Source organism: Ursus maritimus, unplaced genomic scaffold (genome assembly GCF_017311325.1).
Source record: "Ursus maritimus isolate PB19 unplaced genomic scaffold, ASM1731132v1 scaffold_4, whole genome shotgun sequence".
Taxonomy (NCBI): Eukaryota; Metazoa; Chordata; class Mammalia; order Carnivora; family Ursidae; genus Ursus; species Ursus maritimus.
The window spans coordinates 73,923,568-73,943,069 of NW_024426552.1; the positions used below are offsets into that span (position 1 = coordinate 73,923,568).

The 19,502-nt window shown below is 38.3% G+C and overlaps 1 protein-coding gene across 2 annotated transcripts in view; it reads right to left on the reverse strand.

Moving 5' to 3' along the window:
* Nucleotides 1-19,502, reverse strand: part of LOC103676019 (interleukin 1 receptor accessory protein) — a 125,677-nt gene that overhangs the window by 71,535 nt on the left and 34,640 nt on the right. For both annotated transcript variants that reach the window (XM_040621448.1, XM_008705158.2), the window contains exon 2: nt 7,905-7,969. In XM_040621448.1, coding sequence (XP_040477382.1) covers nt 7,905-7,968 — 64 coding nt within the window. In that variant the 5' untranslated portion in view covers nt 7,969. The remainder of the gene's footprint in view (nt 1-7,904; nt 7,970-19,502) is intronic.

Genomic DNA, 19,502 nt, shown 5'->3' on the forward strand with positions numbered 1-19,502 from the left:
GGACATTCTTGCCTGCTGTCTCCTCTTCATTACTGTGAAGGCCATGTACAGCTCTTTGCTTCCACCATGTCTGCTGTATACTTCCTTCAGAATTAAAGTATCGTGCAAAATATTTGGTTGACAAAACATTATCCCTGGACATGTTGATGGCTCTCATGGCTGAGGGGACTAGATTTAAGGACATCTCTATAACATTTAAGGCTTCTATTTGCTCTCATCATTTTAACACACTAGGAAGGAGAGAAAGAGTTAGAATGTGAAATAATTTTTAAAATGTGAAAATCTAGAAAAAAAAATGAAACATTCAAAAAGAATACTGTCCAATATTAAGCTTGGGTCAGGGAGAGGGAGTACTTAAGTGTGGTACTAAAGAAATGTTGTTTTTTTTTAATAATCTGAAAAAATATATATGTATATATACCTAGGTTTGTATCAAATCCAGCGAGCCCCTCTGTGGGAAGCCTAACTCTTTATCTCTCTCTCTTTGTATCTCTAACTCTTTCTCTTTCTCCTCCCTCTCCCCCTCTCTCCCTCTCTCCCCTTCCCTCTCTCTCCTTTCTCTCAGTCTTTCTGTCTCTATCTGTATCTCTATCTGTATCTATTCTCTCTCTCTCCTTCCCTTCCTTTTCTCTCCCCTCCCTGCTCCTTCTCTTCATCATCCTTTACCTTGAGTGGACAGTAAAAGTGCTGAAGAGGCGTTTAGAATCAAACCATAGATGTCAAAAAGTCTTGCATGAGAGAAATTCAATTTTCCCTAGGGGACCAGACAGATCAAAAAGTCCAAAGCAAATTAGAAAATATGAGGATAAAATTAATGCTTTCTCTCTGAAAAGCAAAAATTAGTTCATCAAGCAACTTTTGGGGGCAGTCTGAACTCCCAAAGGATCTAGAGAACAAAGTTAACTCAGGCACTTCAATTTAAGCTATTAGGAATAATGTGTTTAAACAGCAAACAAGTCCATGGCGAACGATTAAAGGTTTCTCCCCAAAGTAAAAAAGGACAAACAAAGCTATAGTAAATAATGGTTAATAATGGTTGAGATCCACTTGGGAACACCAATTTGTGTATCTGTGTTTGCTTTAACAATAATATAGTCCTATATTTCAACTATGGTTGTACTTGTATGTAAGCTTAAGTAATTAGAAAATCAAAACTCACAATATAATATTAAAAAAGAATTATATTTACATAAAAAAGCCATCAGGGACCGAAGGATGCACTCTCTTTCCATTCCTTTCTTTAGAGTATCTACATTTATGGTGCAGGCCCCACAAGTTCCATTGGGATGCATAGTTGGCAAATACTTCTCAGGTATTCCTCTTGCGGCAATGGCAAGCCCAAACTTTAAAGGGACCACAACATTCTGTTATATAAGTTAGGCAAAAATGCAAACATCGGTACCTTGATACACATTTCAAAGTGCACACTCCTGCCGACTTCAAGGAGCAGTTTAGAAAAATGAAAGTATCTCGAAAGAAAACAAAACAAAACAAAACAATGGGCTGCTGAACAAAGAGCCTTAAAGTATTATTAGTCCAGACGCTACCAACACTGTAGGAAAGTGCTATTTCTTTCTCAATAATGTACAGCTATACCAAAAATTTTGATTTTGATGGCAGAAAGAGAAACAAAATTCATGAAAACAACACAGCTCAGCCAAGTCTAGATTATTGAGGGTGTGATTGTTTGATCTGTTTTTTCTCATCTTCTCAGCCATCTTGTATTATCATTGTTCATACTGCCTCTAAAGAGAGAAAGACAAAAGGAGGCAATTCTCTATATATCGGCTTTTATAGGTTCCAGTACCAGGTACTTGAAGTTATTGACTGAAGTTCCCAGATTATTTGTAAAATGGATCCATTTTCTCTTTGTCTCTCAAAAATAAATAATGAGTGACACTAGCCCTTAGTGGATTTAAAAATAAAGCAATCGTATTTTTATCTTGAGGAGGGATATATATAGTATTTTCTAAAGAAGTTAACCAGCTAAGGAGAAAAGACATTTTAAGTGGAATAAAAATGGGTGAGAATTGGCCCAGAAATAAGTCACTGATCATCAAGACAGTGATCTGATTTTATAAAGCTCATCTCAATAAGGCAGAAACAAATGTTCTGGGGTGGAGAGAACGCAGAAACAAAGGTGATTTAAACCTGAACGAATTCTCAAAAACCAGACATTGTCACCTATAATCCTATACACGAAATGAATCCCCTGCACACATCCTGGTTTCTCTTAACTAACGTAGCCATGTGAAGGAAGAATCAGGTCATTTTTCTAAACATAGAAGTATCACTGTGATACAAGAAGCTGTTCAGGAAAGTTTATATTTGCAAAGTCAGCATCAGGCCAACAAATCGTGGTACTCAAACCTCTTTTCAATCAGGCTACAGAATATCCACTCTTGGGAAGCATAAATGATTTAAAAAATAACCCACAGTGTGTTTTAAAATACAAAGAAAAAAAAAAAGAGAGTGAAGATATCTGCTCCCAAGAGGCAGATTTAAAGGACACTAGGGTGAAATGTTGTAACTTCAATGACCTTTAAGGTCTAAGAATAAAATGAAACTGTATTCCTCAGACATTCTCAAAATGTTTGGACTAAATTGCATAGAAACGAAGCGTGTTCAGGATGACCAGCCATGGGCAACAGAGACAGGACTGAATGTCACAAGTACATCCCAGTATGGAGTTTTTCAAAATGTATATTCAAATAATATGAGGCCACTAGGGCTGGCAACAAATTGAATCCTAACCAAAGAACCAAAACATAGCATCAGAAATATTATAAGCCCTTAACAAAAGTTAAGACAAAAGAAAAAAAGAAAAAAAGAACTAGCCAACTATATCTAAAATATATTAAACACAAATATCCTCTTCACCTGGAGGGATTCCTATCTTCCACAAACTGTCCCCAACCTACCCTCCCAGCTTGGTTCTAAATACCCTCACGCTATCCCTTAGTCACACTGTACTGTTCCATTCCCAAACAAGAGATGCATTTTCTCCTAGAAAAGAGCAATTGTTCTTTGATTGACATGTGTCCTCCAATACCTCCCTACAAAGCCAGTGACGTTCTCTGCTCTATCATGTCATTGTTTGGTATTTATTTTCTCTTCTTTCTGTCAGACTTGACTGGAAGATGCTTTCATAGGAGCCTTCCCTTATTTACCCTGGATTCTGTAATACAAAACTGTCAAAGACACGATCTCTAGACTAAAGTAAAATCAATGTAAGACAAACACTTGCCATTAGAAATCACTTATTCAAATAACAGGAAGAGTGTATGCCGTGTATGTCCACGATATATCGTAATGACCATAATGCTCTTTAATAAAGAAGCAAGAAAGCAGAATTGGCCAGAGCTTTGCTGTTGTTGGTTGGTTGGGTTTATAGGTAAGGTTACAGTGACCAACGAGTGATTAAATGACTTCTTTAATGTCATTAAACACCCATAAAGTGAAACAGTCAGAACTTCCAGCAATGACTCTTGATTCTTGGTAAGCCAGTGTTTTTACTTATTTATTTGTTTTGCATAGTGTCATTCACCCTAATAAGCCAAAAGATTATTTCCACCCTCTGCAAATTCCTCAAAATTAATGAAAATGAAATCGTGGGATCTTACCACTATTATAGCAGAACAAAGTCCTAAAAGAAGGCAATGTAGTTTCAAGGAAAGAGCTCTGCTTTTAGAGTTGAGGCAGCCTTCAAAACCTAGCTCTATCAGACATGCCACCATGAACACTGTTGACTTAGGTCACTTCCCTGGCTCTTCTTTTCCTGAACTATAAAATGTGTGTAAGACTCTCTCTACACCCCTCCTGTGCCCCCAACCCCCAGCATCTTCTGTGACATTAATGATAATGTGTGTGAAATCTAGCCCTGCACCTGGCACACTGTCAACTGTTTGTTGACTTTGAAATAAAAAGCTATATTCAAAGATCGGTGTGAGTGCGCGCGTGTGTGTGCACTTGGGAAAGAAAATGCATTGCTCTTTTTTAACGTGGTCTCTGTAACAAATAATTTTGATATGGTAATATTTTTTTAATTCACCATATTATATGGGGTGCCATTCTCAGCCTCTCTCCAACTTGGAATCACAAGTTGCAAATATTTCTTTCTATGCTAAAGGCAGTTTTAACAGTTCAACTTTCTAGCATGCTGCCAATGGAACACACCACAGGAGAAATGTGTGACAAGTTAAGTTTGCTTTCAGAATTCTTGCAAAGCAGAACTTCTTTGAGTTTAGTATTGGAAATGTTCAATATTGTAACAAGCAAAAATGGGAATATTGAATTTTGAGCTTACATTACAGTGATTTTCCTCCTGAAGAAATCACCTAAGGAGGGGAGTTGGGAGGAAAGATACTTCTTACCTAAAAAGCACAGAAATCTATTACTGAATGGTTCTTTAACAGTTAGCAAAACCTGTGACCCCTTGGACCTTAATCTTTTTTTAAAAAAATTGTGTATATTTTAGTGGAGTCCAAGGGGAGTATATTTAGCTAAAATAACATGCATCTTGAGAACAGAGGAACTAGTTGAAGTCACAGTTATGTTACATATTCGCTGTGTGACTTTGGGTAATTCACTTAACCACTCTGATCCTAATTTTCTTTTCCCAAAAATGGGGTTACAAGAACCTGATTACTCCACAGTTTGGGTGTGAGAAGCAAATGACATAAAAAATGCAAAATGCAAAGCACTTTTTCAGCGAAAGAAGCTTTATTATTACCATTATAACTACCACATTATAATTACATTACCACCATTATAATTATCCAAGCTTTAATTCCCTAAAAGTAAATGCTTGTTTTTAAGCATTTGCTTTTATGGCCACCTGAGATGAAAATGGTGCTCCCACTTTCCTGAATGAATAAGGAGATCACAGTACTGCTACAATCAGAATCAGAATTCTGGGCCTTAAAGTCCAGTTCACTGCGCTTAAAACACACTGCATGAGGGGTGCCTGGGTGGCTCAGTTGGTTGAGTGGCTGACTTGATTTTGGCTCAGGTCATGATCTCAGGGTCAGGAGATGGAGCCCCGCATTGGGCTCTGCACTCCATTGTGAGTCTGCTTGATTCTCTCTCTCTCCCTCTCCCTCTATCCTTGCCCCCCCCAACCCCCTCCCCACCCCTCACTCATGCACATGTGCCTTCTCCCTCCCTCTCTCTCAAAAAAAAAAAAAAATTAAATTAAAAAAAACTGCATGGAATTAAAGCTCTTATGTTCATATGACTTCTTTTTTTTGTGTGTGGGGCTTCCCTTAAGAGAAGGGTCCACGTAGAAAGGTCCAGAACAACCAGACAAAACTCCTACTAATATCATATGCATGTACATTACTTTAGGGTTTTCTGACTATTTGTCCTTTGTTCTTCACATCAATCTGTGATTCCATTAAGATGGGCATCTGAAGCACAGGGAGAACCTCACGAAAGGCCAACAAGTCTGCCAGCATCTACATCATTGTAAGAAGTGATACCTTGATGCACGAGAGGTTCATTGATTCCCTCAAAATGTGCAATGGTCCCTTTTGTCCCTCAGTAGCCCAGAGTTAGTCGTCCCTTTTATTTTTGTCAACACTTCCTTTTTGTTCCTCTTCCTCCAACTAGGAAGTGCATCACTGACACAGACACAATATACCTTTTCATAAGGAAGGCAAATGAGTATGTGCCAGATGGGCTGAGGGGATTACAACATGTTTCCTGCTCCCATGGTGACTCAATGGGCTGGTATGAGAACTTATCTTATTCAAGAAGTCAGCTTCCCTGGCAGAATTATGAGTCACAGTTCCTGGGTAGAAAGCTTACTTTCCAATAGCTTGGGGTGGGGGTAGGGCACCTCCTTGGATGGATTACAGTAAAGGTCATTCAGAAAAGCAACACTGCCAGGACTGCTGGGGAGACACCAGCACCCAGAACCTTCTGGGATGTCACTCAACAAAAATAACATGGTCACCTCTCCTTTTTCCTTCAAGGTAAGGCAGGACATAAAACTACATTGATGGACTACTGGTATGAATCCAAACAATTCCCATTATAAAATTGGCCAGTTTTGGCAAAAAGGGAAGTGAAGGGACTTTTTTTTCCATCCATTATATATATATATATATCTATGTGTGTGTGTGTATATATATATATATGTATATATATATGTATGTATATACATATATATACACACACACATACATACACACAGACAGAGAGAGAGAGCACGCACGCACACTTACTATGTGTCTACGTGCCAATAAATATTCCAAGTATTTGGGTAACAAAGAGGCTAAGTTCACAAGCAGTGAAATAGGGAGGGAAGGAGGGAAAGAGAGAAAGAAAGGAGAGGAGGAGGACAGGAAGGAAAAAGAAGAGAAAGAAGGAAAAGTGAGGGAGGGAGAGACAAGAGAAAGTTAATATAATGTCAAGAAATGATGCGTGTCAGGAAGGAAACCAGAGATAGATACAGAGATGTGTGATTGGGAGGGCTATTTTAGCTGAGGTGGTTAAGTAAGACCTCTGTAAGCAGATATTATTCAAGCATTGAACTAAATCAAATAAGAACTGATAATAAGCAGGGGTTATATTTAACATATTTAAAATCAGGACATCACCATCACTGACCAGGCAAATGGGACACTCAATCAAGCAGGACAGACGCTGGTCTAAACAGCCAGCAGACCTGCGTACTAGTGCCTCCCCCACTGAATACCCACCCAGGTTAGGAGATACACTTTCCTCGTGAAAAGGGCCAACAAAGATGGAAGTTATCTCCACTTCTCTCAGCTGTGAGCTGTACTCTTGTCCTCCTTTAGTGCTATTTTTGGTTTCCAATAAAATGCTTTAAGTGGTATAGAAAAACTGAAACATACCCAGAAAAGATAATCAGGATGAGAAGGGCTCCAATCCATGCCATGTGAAGAACAATTGAAGGTATATATTGGAAAACACCGTCATGGCTATATGATCACTATTTTAACATTTCTGAAGACCTCTCACACAGAAGAGGAATTAAAGTAATGAAAGTCATAGTATCTGTGGTCTTCAGGGGAATTATACATGAGAAGCTTTTTCAAATGAAGATATCTAGGTTCCCTGAATTAAAATTAGAGAACCACTGGACTGAGTATTTTCTACTAAAATCAAGCAGTTGAACCACAGAAATGTGGAAATGACAGAAATAAATTTCAATTATATATACTAAGAACTTTCTAAGAACTTGGTCAGCCCAAAGACATGGACTGCAATGAGATGATCACTAGTTAGAGTTACCACAGACTGGTCCTAAGCAGTAATTCTGGAGATGAGAGGAGCCCTGAAAAGATGGATTTTCAAATCCCTCATGACTCTGATTTCATATGATCCAGATCCATGATGACTGAGGTTGGTTATTCAAACTCAAGCTTTGGCTGGTTTCTTTTAAGAAGCAACATCCAAAGAAAAAAATGAGCCTAATGGTAGGTCCTTTCTTTCCTAGACAGAAGCAGTATGACAGAAACCCATCATTATTCATTTGTTCTTAAAAGGTCTTAATGGACTGTTAGCCTCAATGCCTCCTCCACCAGTAGCCAAAGTCTGGAAAACAGAGTCATGCTACCATCACTGTCATTTCTTTTCTCATTAGACCTGAGGTAAAGGGAGAGAAGCAGGATTCTAGTTGGTTTGGGTGAGAACGTGATGGAAAATTCCTATATTTATACATATTAGACCACTGCCCCCAAGTACCCTGTGTCCCCTGAAGACTAGACATATCATCACCAAAATTCTATGATTCTGTCACATCTATGATTCTATGGTACCACAGAAGACAATGGATATAAACATTATGTAGTTTTAACTCATTTTTCAGAAAGAGTTGACACATTACCCTATAGATAATTCGTATTTTAATAGATTGTTAAAAGCTATTCGCTTACCTGAGGCATCACTCTGCAGGATCCCATAGAAGTAGAGACTCATCACACACCACAGAAGTCCCATCCTGTCAACATAAATACAAAATTAAGGGAGAGTACTTAACACGCTCAAGAGCCTCAGTAATAATTACTCATACCCAAGCTAACGATGGATAAGAAACCGTTCTAACATGTTTATAATATTAACAAACTTAATTGCAGGAACCAACCAATAAGATATTTTTTTTTTAAACCCATATTACAGATAAGGAAAGTGAGACAAGTTTAAATAATGTAACCAATATCTTTTGCTTAGAAACTGGGAGAATAATGAGGAAGCTCCAACAGTCTGGCTCCAGAACTCACTCTTAATCATTCAACGACAACTGCCTACTTAAGAAAAATATCCCTTTTAATTTTTTTTTCACCAGGAATCACATTTCTGGCAGATAAATTTGATCTTCTTCCCCTCTTTAGCATTCTTGTGGTCTGTTCCCAATTGGAAATATTTTATAATCCAGACACTTCTCCTTCTTAATGATTAATAGAAGTCTAGAAATCCTGGATGCAGACTTGGTCTATAGTCCATCACACTCTGAATTTAGGAAGGGAAATATCTAAATCTCGTACTCTGCTGTGCCTGCTCTCCTCTTCTCCCTGGAAGAGACAAATGATGAAGTTGGAGTCCAATTTTTGTGACCTTTAGCCTTTCTATTGATAACCAGGAGAAGCAGCCAACTAGGGAGACTAGAAGAACTGTGCCCTTAATATTTGGCTGTGTGATCTCTAATGCGAAAGACCTAGAGATTTAACAACTCTGGGAAATACTTATTTCCCTACTACCCTAGACATATCTTCCCCCGATAAAATCTTGATCGGGTTATAAATACTGAAACCTGGATATTACTGAAAAATTCCATATTCAAGACTGTCACTGTTTTGAACACAGTAGCCACATAAGAGTGCTTATGGGGTTCTTGGTCACTTGTCCAGATCACGTTTCTAGTAAGTGCCAGAGATGGGATTTATACCCACCTCTGGCCAACAGGAGCCTATGGCACAAGTTTCACCACCAAAGGGACCCACCATCTTGAAAATGTCAAAGAGGTATTTGATAAATAGGGTGGCCAGATAATAGCACTTAAAATTAGACACCTGTAAGAGGATGACACTGAGACAAAAAGTATAAACTGGTACCACCTAAGCCATCCAGAGGGTGTGGTCACTTTAAAGGACAGTGCAAATTTCCAACAGCAGTCATCCCTCTTGACCACACATCACCACAAATCTCTAGTTCATATTGTGCTTCCTTCTTTAGCATGACTATTCAAAAGTTACAAGTGAGTTTATTATACCCTAAACAACAATTTTTATCTCAGAGATGAAAGGTTTCTTTCTTACCAGCACCACTCTCTTCCAATTCTTACACCATTAACTTAAGGAACTCTTCTATCAGTCATTCATTTATTCAATGAAACATGTGTGAAGCACTTTCTGTTTCCAAGTCTCTTTGATACAACTGCAGGGGCCTCTGGTGAGCAAGAGGTCGTGCGTCCTCTAAAGGCAATTCTCCCCAGGAGAGGAGATAAACCACTTCATCTTCGTCAACTATGAACAAGACACATGCAGAGGCAACATAAGATATGCAAAGATTTCTCAGACAGAAGTTCTAGCACTAAGCAGGTCTAGCAGAGACTTAAAATGGGTACAAAAATAATGACGATACAAAGTCAACAATGACAAATACAGAGAGGAAGAGGAACAGATAAGTGTTATCGAAGATTAGCAAAAGAAACAGATTATTCCAGCCAAGGCAATCAAAGAAGACTACAAGAGGTAGCTTCTGACTGAGCAAGAACTGAATTGAAGCAGAAGGAAAGTGGGGAAAAGAAACTCCGTGGGGAATAATGTTCAGAGATAGGCAAAGCGTGGAACATAAAAAGGAAATAGTCTGTAAATAATTCAGTTTGGCTCAAGCACAGGGTATTAGTAAAAGAACTACAGAAGACTTTGTTGGAAGGCAGGGAGTATTAGGATCAGAATATGGTAAGGCCCCGAATAGCAAAGGACTTCGGATTTAATTTAAACAGAAAATAGGGAACCACTGAAGGTTTCTGATCAGAAGACTGATGTGATCATCGAATTGTGCCTTCTGGAGATCGTTTCTTCTGGGCATGTATCGGATAGACTGCCACTAGATTCTGTCTTGAAATCATTTTGTCTCCTGAGCTTGTCATCAAAATAATTGTTTAACTCCTAGCTTTGTGTCATCTATAAACTTGATCAGCATGCCACCTATGTCCTCATCCAACTCATTAATAAAAGTAATTAATAATTCTGCATTAATCATTGTCAGTGGAGAACAACTAGATATTTCATTGCAGATTCAGGGCACAGTAACTTCAGCTCCAATACTCAGTTATGCTAAAGCACTCTACCTCCCAAATTGCTTTCGGCTATGAAAACAAAACAAAACTCACACCTCTAGATTTTCCCAATTTGCCTGTGTATAAGCTGCTGAATTGCTAGGGCAACACTTAGAAGACATTCTAATTAGTGTGATTGAGGGCCTTAATTGATATTCCTCTGAGTAACTGGATTATGCCACAGGCAGCAAGGAGTCAGGTCATCAAGGTAAAGCCAACCTAAGATAACCTGTGTGCAAACCCAAATCCAGGGTCAGTCCTGTCCTGTGATGGATTAGAATAAAGGAGACTGAAAAGGAAATGTGATTGTGCAGGCTGATTTTGACAGACTAAAGGTACCAAGGTTAGTGGGAGGAGGTTGGCTGGTTCATTTAACATCGTCTTGCATTCTCCCTCAGAATTTTATTATTGTGACTAGTCATACATTTTTGGTTCTTGCTTCTTGGGGAGAGAGGGTGCTGGATAGTTTCAGAGATGGAGAAGCTGTCAGAAAGCAAAGGGACCTGCCTAATAACACATGGTTTCTCAGGGTCTGAATTACAACCTAGCTTTAGATTACTGCAATGGTGTTTAACAGACTCTGCCCTTGCTTCAGATGACTACAACTTACAAAAATAAATTCCGAGTCAGCCTTTTCCGCACTATCCACCTCACCTACTGTATAATCATTTTCATACGTCTCCTCTTAGGTCTGAGTACTTCTCTCATATTTAATTCCATCTTTTCCTGGTATATCAACTTGGATGTCTATACTACTTGGCAAAGAGTTTCAAATACACACTCATTTCTATGTAATCCACAACAACATTAATGATGATTGTTAACATGTGGTCACTAGTTCAACAGCAACCCCTGCGTAAGAATCATTCCATTGCCTGCATTCTCTAGGTTTAATAAGCTTCAGGATCTCCTTACCTCTGCGTCAGTTCTGATCAATGATTCTCTCACTGGTCCAACAGGTCACAGGCTGAAACTAGGTCTGCTGCCCCAAGGCTGGTGTTATCTGTGAATCACATTTGCCTTCCTTCTGCACATTTCACCAGGCCACAGGGCTGGATTTCTCCCTCAGTTTCCTGATTCCACATATAGCCTGTACCCAGATCCCAGCCACTCTCTGAAGCCCACCAACCTAGCTAGGGCTTCGACCTTCAACCTGGTGCTTTTCAGCACTCTTCCAGAAGACTGAATTTTGTCCCCTGAATTTTATAAGGTCTTGCTCCAAGCTGGATAAGCCTCCTGCAACCACAAAGCTGTTATCACCTGCTTCATTCCTAGTTGACAGATGTCCTTTGCTATGACCTGTCCACTGAAAACCTGGCCATTAACACCAAGCCACAAACCCTAGATGGTCATCTCCATGTCAGGTCAGCCCTGAAGCCAAATCACTTCCTTGAGTCCTGACTTATCTAGGCCCTAACTTATTGATAAAATTAGTAACTGTTCCTAACTTACTTCTCTAATTCATGGGTCAAAACAGATGACTATTAGAAAATATTTTAAACTGAACAAAAATGAAAATACAACATACCAGAATGTGTGGGATGCAGTTAAAATAGTGCTTAGAGGATAATTTGTAGTATTACATGGTTTATATTAGAAAAGAAGAAAAGTTTCAAGTCAATAATCTAATCTTCTACTTTAAGAACCTAGAATAAGAAGAGAAAAATAAAACAAACAAGCAAAATGAAGGAAATAAAGAATAGATATCATAAATTCTAAAAGAGAAAAAAAATGAAGACAAAAGTTAGTTCTTGAAAAGAACAACAACAACAAAAAAATTGCTAAACCTCTAGCCAGGTGAACCAAGAAGAAAAAAAAAGAGAGAGAGACATATCACTAATATCAGAAATGAAAGGTGGTACATCGCTACTGATCGCACGGGCATTAAGATGGTAATAAGGGAGTACTAAATTCTTTAGGCACATAAACTACACAATTTAGATGAAATGTACCAATATCTCAAAACCCACAAACTACCAAAGCTCATTCAAAATGAAATGGACAATCTTATTGATCCTATAATTATTTTTAAAAATTAAATTTGCAGTTAGAAACCTTACAAAAAAGAAATTCCCAAGCTCCAAATGATCTCAGTTGTGAATTCTAGCAAACATTTAAAGAATAAATAACATCAATTCTACATAATCTCTTTCAGAAAATAAAAGATTAAAAAGTTACCAATTCATTTTATGATACAACATTACTCTGATTCCAAACTCTGACACAGATAGTGCAAGAAAAGAAATGTATAGATATCTCAAAACCAGAGTTTATCCCAGATATGCAAGTCTGGATTCAGTATTTGAAAAATCTAAAGAAGCAAAACCACAAGATTATATCATTTGATGCAAGAAGAACATTTGACAAAATTCAGTATCCATTGATGATATAAGCTTTAGCAAACTAAGAATAGAAGGGATCCTCCTCAAACCAATAAAGAGAATCTATAAAAAACCTACATCTAACATCACATCTAATGTTGAAAACTGAATACTTTTCCACTCAGATCAGGAACAAAGCAAGGATGTTCATTCGTATTACTATTCAACATCACACTGGAAGTCTGAACTAGTACAATAAGGCTATTCACAGATGATGCAATTTCCAAGATAGAAAATCCTAAAGAATCTATTATAAAAATAGAACTAAATAAGTAAAGTCACAACATTACATAGTTAACACACAAAAATTAAATATATTACTATATACTAGCAATAACAACGGAAAACAAAACTTTTTTAAAAGACTCATTACAATAACTAAAAAAAAAAAATGCTTAGCTAAAGTCTAACCAACATGTAGAAGGTTTGTATGCTGAAATATACAAAATGTTAGTTAAAGAAATCAAAGATGACCTAAATAAATAGATATATGTGGTTGGCAAAACAGCCCCATGCCCTAAATCCCTGGAACCTGTTTTGTTACCTTACTTAGCCAAAAGAACTGTGCAAATATAATCAAGGTTATGGACCTCAAAATATGAAGATCATACTAGATTATCCACATGGGCTCAATCTAATCACATCAACCCTTAAAAGCAAAGAAGTTTCTCTGGTTAAAGTCACAGAGATGCATCAGACAGATAAATCAAAGAAATGTGAAACAGGAAAAGCACCTGATAGGACTTTGATGTTAAAGATAAATGTAGCAAACTGTCAAGGAATGCAGGTGACCTTCAGGAGCTGAGAGAGACCTTCAGCTGACAACCTGATAGCCAGTAAGAGAACAGGTACCTATGGCCTACGACATAGGAAATAAAATGCTGCCAACAACTGGAGGATGGGGTGAAAGAGGAACCCTCTCACACTGTCAGTGGGAATGCAAACTGGTGCAGCCACTGCGGAAAATAGTATTGAGATTCCTCAGAGAGTTAAAAATCAACCTATCCTATGATCCTGCAGTCTCACTACAAGGTATTTATCCAAAAAGTACAGCAATACTATTCAAAGGGATACATGCACCCCAATGTTTACAGCAGCATTATTTACAATAGCCAAATTATGGAAATGGCCCAAGTGTCCATCAATTGGTGAATGTGATGAATGGATAAAGAAGATGTGGGGGATATGTGTGTGTATACACACACACACACACACAGAGATATATGTGTGTGTGTATATATATATATATACACACATACATATTTATATTTATATTATATATGTGTGTATATATATGTATGTATATATATCAATATTATTCAGCCATAAAAAAGAATGAAATCTTGCCACTTGCAACAACATGGATGGAGCTAGACAGTATTATGCTAAGTGAAATAATTCAGTCAGAGAAAGGCAAATACCATATGATTTCACTCACATGTGGAGTTTAAGAAACAAAATAAATGAGCGAAGAAAAGGAAAAGAGAGAGAGAGAGGCAGACCAAGAAAGAGACTCAACGATAGAGAACAGACTGGTGGTTACCAGAAGAGAGGTGGGTGGGGAAATGAGTTAAGTAGGTTATAGGGATTAAGGAGTACACTTGTCGTGATGAGCACCCAGTGATGTATGGAATTGTTGAATCACTATATTACACACCTGAAACTAATATTACACTGTATGTTAACTAACTGGAATTTTTAAAAAATTTTTCAAAAAAATTCTGCCTAACTTTGGAACTGTATTCTTCCCCAGAGCCTCCAGAAAGTAACATAGACTGGCTGAACGCTTTAATTTTAACCTTGTAAGACCCCAGGCAGAAAACATTGTACCTGAACTTCTGGCTCACAGAAACTGTGATATAATAAATGAATGTTGCTTTAAGTCACTAAGTTTCTAGTAATTTATTATAGTGGTAATAGAAAATAATTCAGAAGACATACAATATTCATGGACTGAAGGACTCCACGTAGAAAAGATGTCAATTCTCCCCCCAAACTAATTGACAGACTTAATAAAATTCCAATAAAAAATCTTAGCAAGATTTGTTTATAGATATAGACAAGCTGATTTTAAAACTTATATGGAAAGAGAAATACCTTAAATATTGAAAAACATTTTGGGAAAAAGAATAATAAAGTTGTATGAATCACACTATAAACAACCCAACTTTTTTTTTTTTAAATTGAAGTATAGTTGACAGAATACTATTATTAGTGTCAGGTACACAACATGGTGATTTGACAATTATATACACTGCCAAATGTTTGCCCTGATAAGTGTAGTTCCCATCTGTCACCATACAAAATTATTACAATATTGACTATATTCCTTATATTGTACTTTTCAGCCCTGTGACTTATTTATTTTATAACTGGAAGTTTGTGCCTCTTAATCACCCTCACCCACTCCCCCAACCCCTCTAATAACCATCAGTTTGTTCTCTGTATTTATAAATCTATTTTTGTTTTTTGTTTGTTTTTTAGATTCCAAATATAAGTGAAGTCATATGGTATCTGCCTTTTTTTGTCTGACTTATATCACTTAGCATAATACCTCTAGGTCCATCCATGTTGTCATGAATGCTAAACTTCATTCCATGTATGGTTGTGTGAATAAATTCTACCTCTTCTTTATCCATCTAAACAACCCAATTTTAAAATGTCAAAAGTCTTTTTTTTTTTTAAGATTTTTTATTTATTTATTTGACAGAGAGAGAGCACAGGCAGGGGGAGGGGCAGGCAGAGGGAGAGGGAGAAGCAGGCTCCCTCCTCAGCAGGGAGCCTAAGATGGGGCTAGACCCCAGGACCCTGAGATCATGACCTGAGCGAAAGTCAGACACTTAACCGACTGAGCCACCCAGGTGCCCCTAAAATGTCAAAAGTCTTAAAGAGACATTTTACTGAAAAGGATATTCAGAAGGTAAATTAACACAGGAAAGATGTTCAACATCATCAGCCAAAAGGGAAATGAAAATTTAGAAGAACAAAATTAGATACCACTACACACCTTTCAGAATCACTAAAATAAGAAATACTGGCAATGCGGAGTGCTAAAGAGAATACAGAGCTGCTGAAACCATCCTACTGCTGGGACTACAAAATGGCACATCCTCTCTGGAAACAACCTGGCAGCTTCTTATAAAGTTAAACATGCACTTGCCATAGGATCTAGCATTCCCACTCCTGGCATTTACCCAAGAGAACTGGAAACTTAGGTTCACACAAAATCCTATAGGGATATTTACCGCAGCTCTGTTATTAATTGTCAAAAACTAGAAACAACTCAAATGTCCTTCAACAGGCAAATGGATGAACAAACTCTGGTACATCTGAAAAACAGACTGGTGTTCAGCCATACAAAGCAATGAGTTGTCCATAACAACAGCTTGGATGAATCTCAAAGGCATTATGTTAAGTGAAAAAGGCCAGTCTCAATGGATTACCAACTATCTAATTCCATTTAAGTGGCATTCCCAGAAAGACAAAACCAGAGTGACAGAGAACAGATCAGGGGCTAGAGGTAGTGAGTGGGCAGGTGTTAACTGGAAAGGGATAGCACAAAAGTATCCTTTGAGGGATAGAAGAGTTCCATATTCTGACTGGGTCAGTGATTAAATGAGTCTATACATGAGTTATTATTCATAGAGCTGTACTTTTTTAAAAAGTCAATTTTATTGTATGTTAATTAAAAATTTATTTTTTTAAGTGGCATGAGTCTTCCTTTTTAAAAGCTCCAAAAATGATTTGTGAACCTTTCAGACAGTTTAAATAAATGAAAGCTGTTTTAACCTAAATATGGTTTCTATTTTCAACATATACTTTGAAAATAACACTGCCCTGTTGTTACGTACTAAATGTTCCAGAAAAGTCCAGCAGTAGAGGCACACAGAAAGATCAATGAAATGTCCCAACTTTCAGCATATGAAGCCAGTGTCGTTAACCTTGATACAACAGCAGAGTCAAAGTTCGCTCCAGAAAACGTTAGCGCACTCCTCTTAGATATTGCCTTACCGTTCGTTACTAAATAGCTTCAAAATGTTTGGAACTCTGAGAGAACATATATAATATACCACCTGCCATCTTTAGAAGCTTGGAATAGAATGTGAGCAGATTGATTTCCTTTTGTTCTTTAATATTTTGAATAGCAACATGCTCTGTGGGGTGAGGGAAGAAATATGCTCAAGTCTCATCCTTCATAAGAGAGAACTAGAACTAGGTTTTCAGTAAGATGAAGGTGAAAGAAACCTTAAGAAGAGGACTTCACTTGGAGTTCATGTTTGACTGTTTGATCTTGAACAGCCTGAGAGGGGAGGGGGGAAAGACTCACAACAACCACTTAAGAGCTATAAGCTGGTCACTGCCTTGATCACTAATTTAAGACTGACATGCTAGGTGTTCGTGGATACTTCTTAATGGGGACAGGAAGAGTGTTCCATTGTACCCTTTTCCTAGTGGGTGGACAATCTGATGGTTAAGTATTCTGTACTTACAGAGACTGAGGTAGGGGTTTTGCATGGTAGGGGTGACAGAAACTAACGCCCACCTTATCAGTTTTTTGGGATGAGTATACTTGGTAATTAGTACTGCCCAGGCACAAAAGAAGCTCTCAGCAAATGCTCTTATTAAATATATTAGCTCTTATGAAATCAGATAATAAATGTGAAAAACTTGAGAAACTGTGGAGCAACAGACCAAGGTGAGCTACCATTAATGTTATGTACAAAGAAGAGCCCAGGGGGCGCCTGGGTAGCGCAGTCGTTAAAGCGTCTGCCTTCGGCTCAGGGCGTGATCCTGGTGATCTGGGATCGAGTCCCACATCAGGCTCTTCCGCTATGAGCCTGCTTCTTCCTCTCCCACTCCCCCTGCTGTGTTCCCTCTCTCGCTGGCTGTCTGTCACATAAATAAATAAAATCTTTAAAAAAAAAAAAAAAAAAGAAGAGCCCAGGTTACTTGGTTCAAGTTGACCATTGACCATTGGGCAAAACTTGCCATGTCCTACCCTTTCCATGTACCAGGTCCAAATTTATTGCCCTATTCCCTATTTCAGAGAAGACAGTCTTCTGACTGAAAGCGGTTGTAAATCCAGCCTCTGTAACTCAAGGAAAAGCCAAGATTGTTATGATATACTCTACAATTAAATTTGACTTGGAGAAATTATGGTCCAGGAGGTTTTCCTTCTCTAGTCTTTCAATGCCCCCTTTTATTCAATATAAGTAAAAGCCTCTGCCATGACTACCTCATGAGATGGTCGCAGAGGACCAAACGATGCGACACACAGACAGAGGTTTTGTAATTATATGGGGCTATACTAATATAACATGTTATGATGTTGGGTTTTGTTATGAACTTACAGCAATTAATTATTGCTTAATTCAAATCAGAACCTCGATTGCCTTGGGCAATACTGACAGAGAGGGGCAAGAATAAGTCTTCTAAGATCTGATAATATTCTATTTTTTAGTCAGGTGATAGTTACATGATGATGCATTTATAACAAGTCACCAATCTGTACACTGAGAATTTATCTATTTTACTGTGAATATTTATGCTTCTTTAAAATATTACAGAAAAAAATTTTCCTTGACTGAAGTTAAAGAGTGGTTTATTTTTTTTTTTTAAAGATTTTATTTATTTATTTGACAGAGATAGAGACAGCCAGCGAGAGAGGGAACACAAGCAGGGGGAGTGGGAGAGGAAGAAGCAGGCTCATAGCGGAGGAGCCTGACGTGGGGCTCGATCCCGTAACGCCGGGATCACGCCCTGAGCCGAAGGCAGACGCTTAACCGCTGTGCCACCCAGGCGCCCCTCAAGAGTGGTTTAAACAACAGGGAGAGAGGGGCACCTGGGTGGTGCAGCCGGTTAAGCATCTGACTCTTGGTTTAAGCTCAGGTTGTGACCTCAGGTCATAATCTCAGGTCAGCTCATGGTTGTGATCTCAGGGTAGTCAGATTGAGTTCCGTGTTGGGCTCTGTGCTCAGCTCAGAGTCTGCTTAAGATTCTCTCTGCCCCTCCCCCCTTCTCTCTCTCTCTATTTCTCCTTCAAATAAATAAATAAATCTTTAAAAAGATAAAATAAAAAAATAAACAACAGGGAGAGGTTAGAGAAAAGTACAGGGTAACACAATAAAGTTTTAAATCAAGAAAGTGGCTTAAAATCCAACACAGACTATGATGGAGAATCATTTCAGGGAGTTTTAAGGCTGGAGGGTAAGAATATTTATGAGGAATGTACTTAAGATTCCTTCTAATTCACTCAACAGATATTTATCAAGCTCTGGACATAGTCTGAAGGCAGAAGAGGAAAGGAAAATGCCCCGTCCTCCTGGAGCTTACAGTCCTGAAACATAGAAACCGCCAGAACCTAGAGAACAGTGCTACAACGGGAGACATTTCACAACATGTGAGAGAGGAAGGAGCAGCTCCCTGGGGAAATATGATGCCATCTGAAGTTCAAGTAGGGGGGCGCCTGGGTGGCACAGCGGTTAAGCGTCTGCCTTCGGCTCCGGGCGTGATCCCGGTGTTCTGGGATCGAGCCCCACATCAGGCTCTTCCGCTATGAGCCTGCTTCTTCCTCTCCCACTCCCCCTGCTTGTGTTCCCTCTCTCCCTGGCTGTCTCTATCTCTGTCGAATAAATAAATAAAATCTTTAAAAAAAAATGCCTCTCTTTTGAAGTTCAAGTAGGGAATTAGGTGAAATTATAAATATCACAGACACAAAACAGTCATATCACCTTATAGGTTCAGATGCAGTAACCTCCAGGTTAGGGAATTCATCACTTTTCCCAGCATAAAACAACTTTGCTATCTGAGGT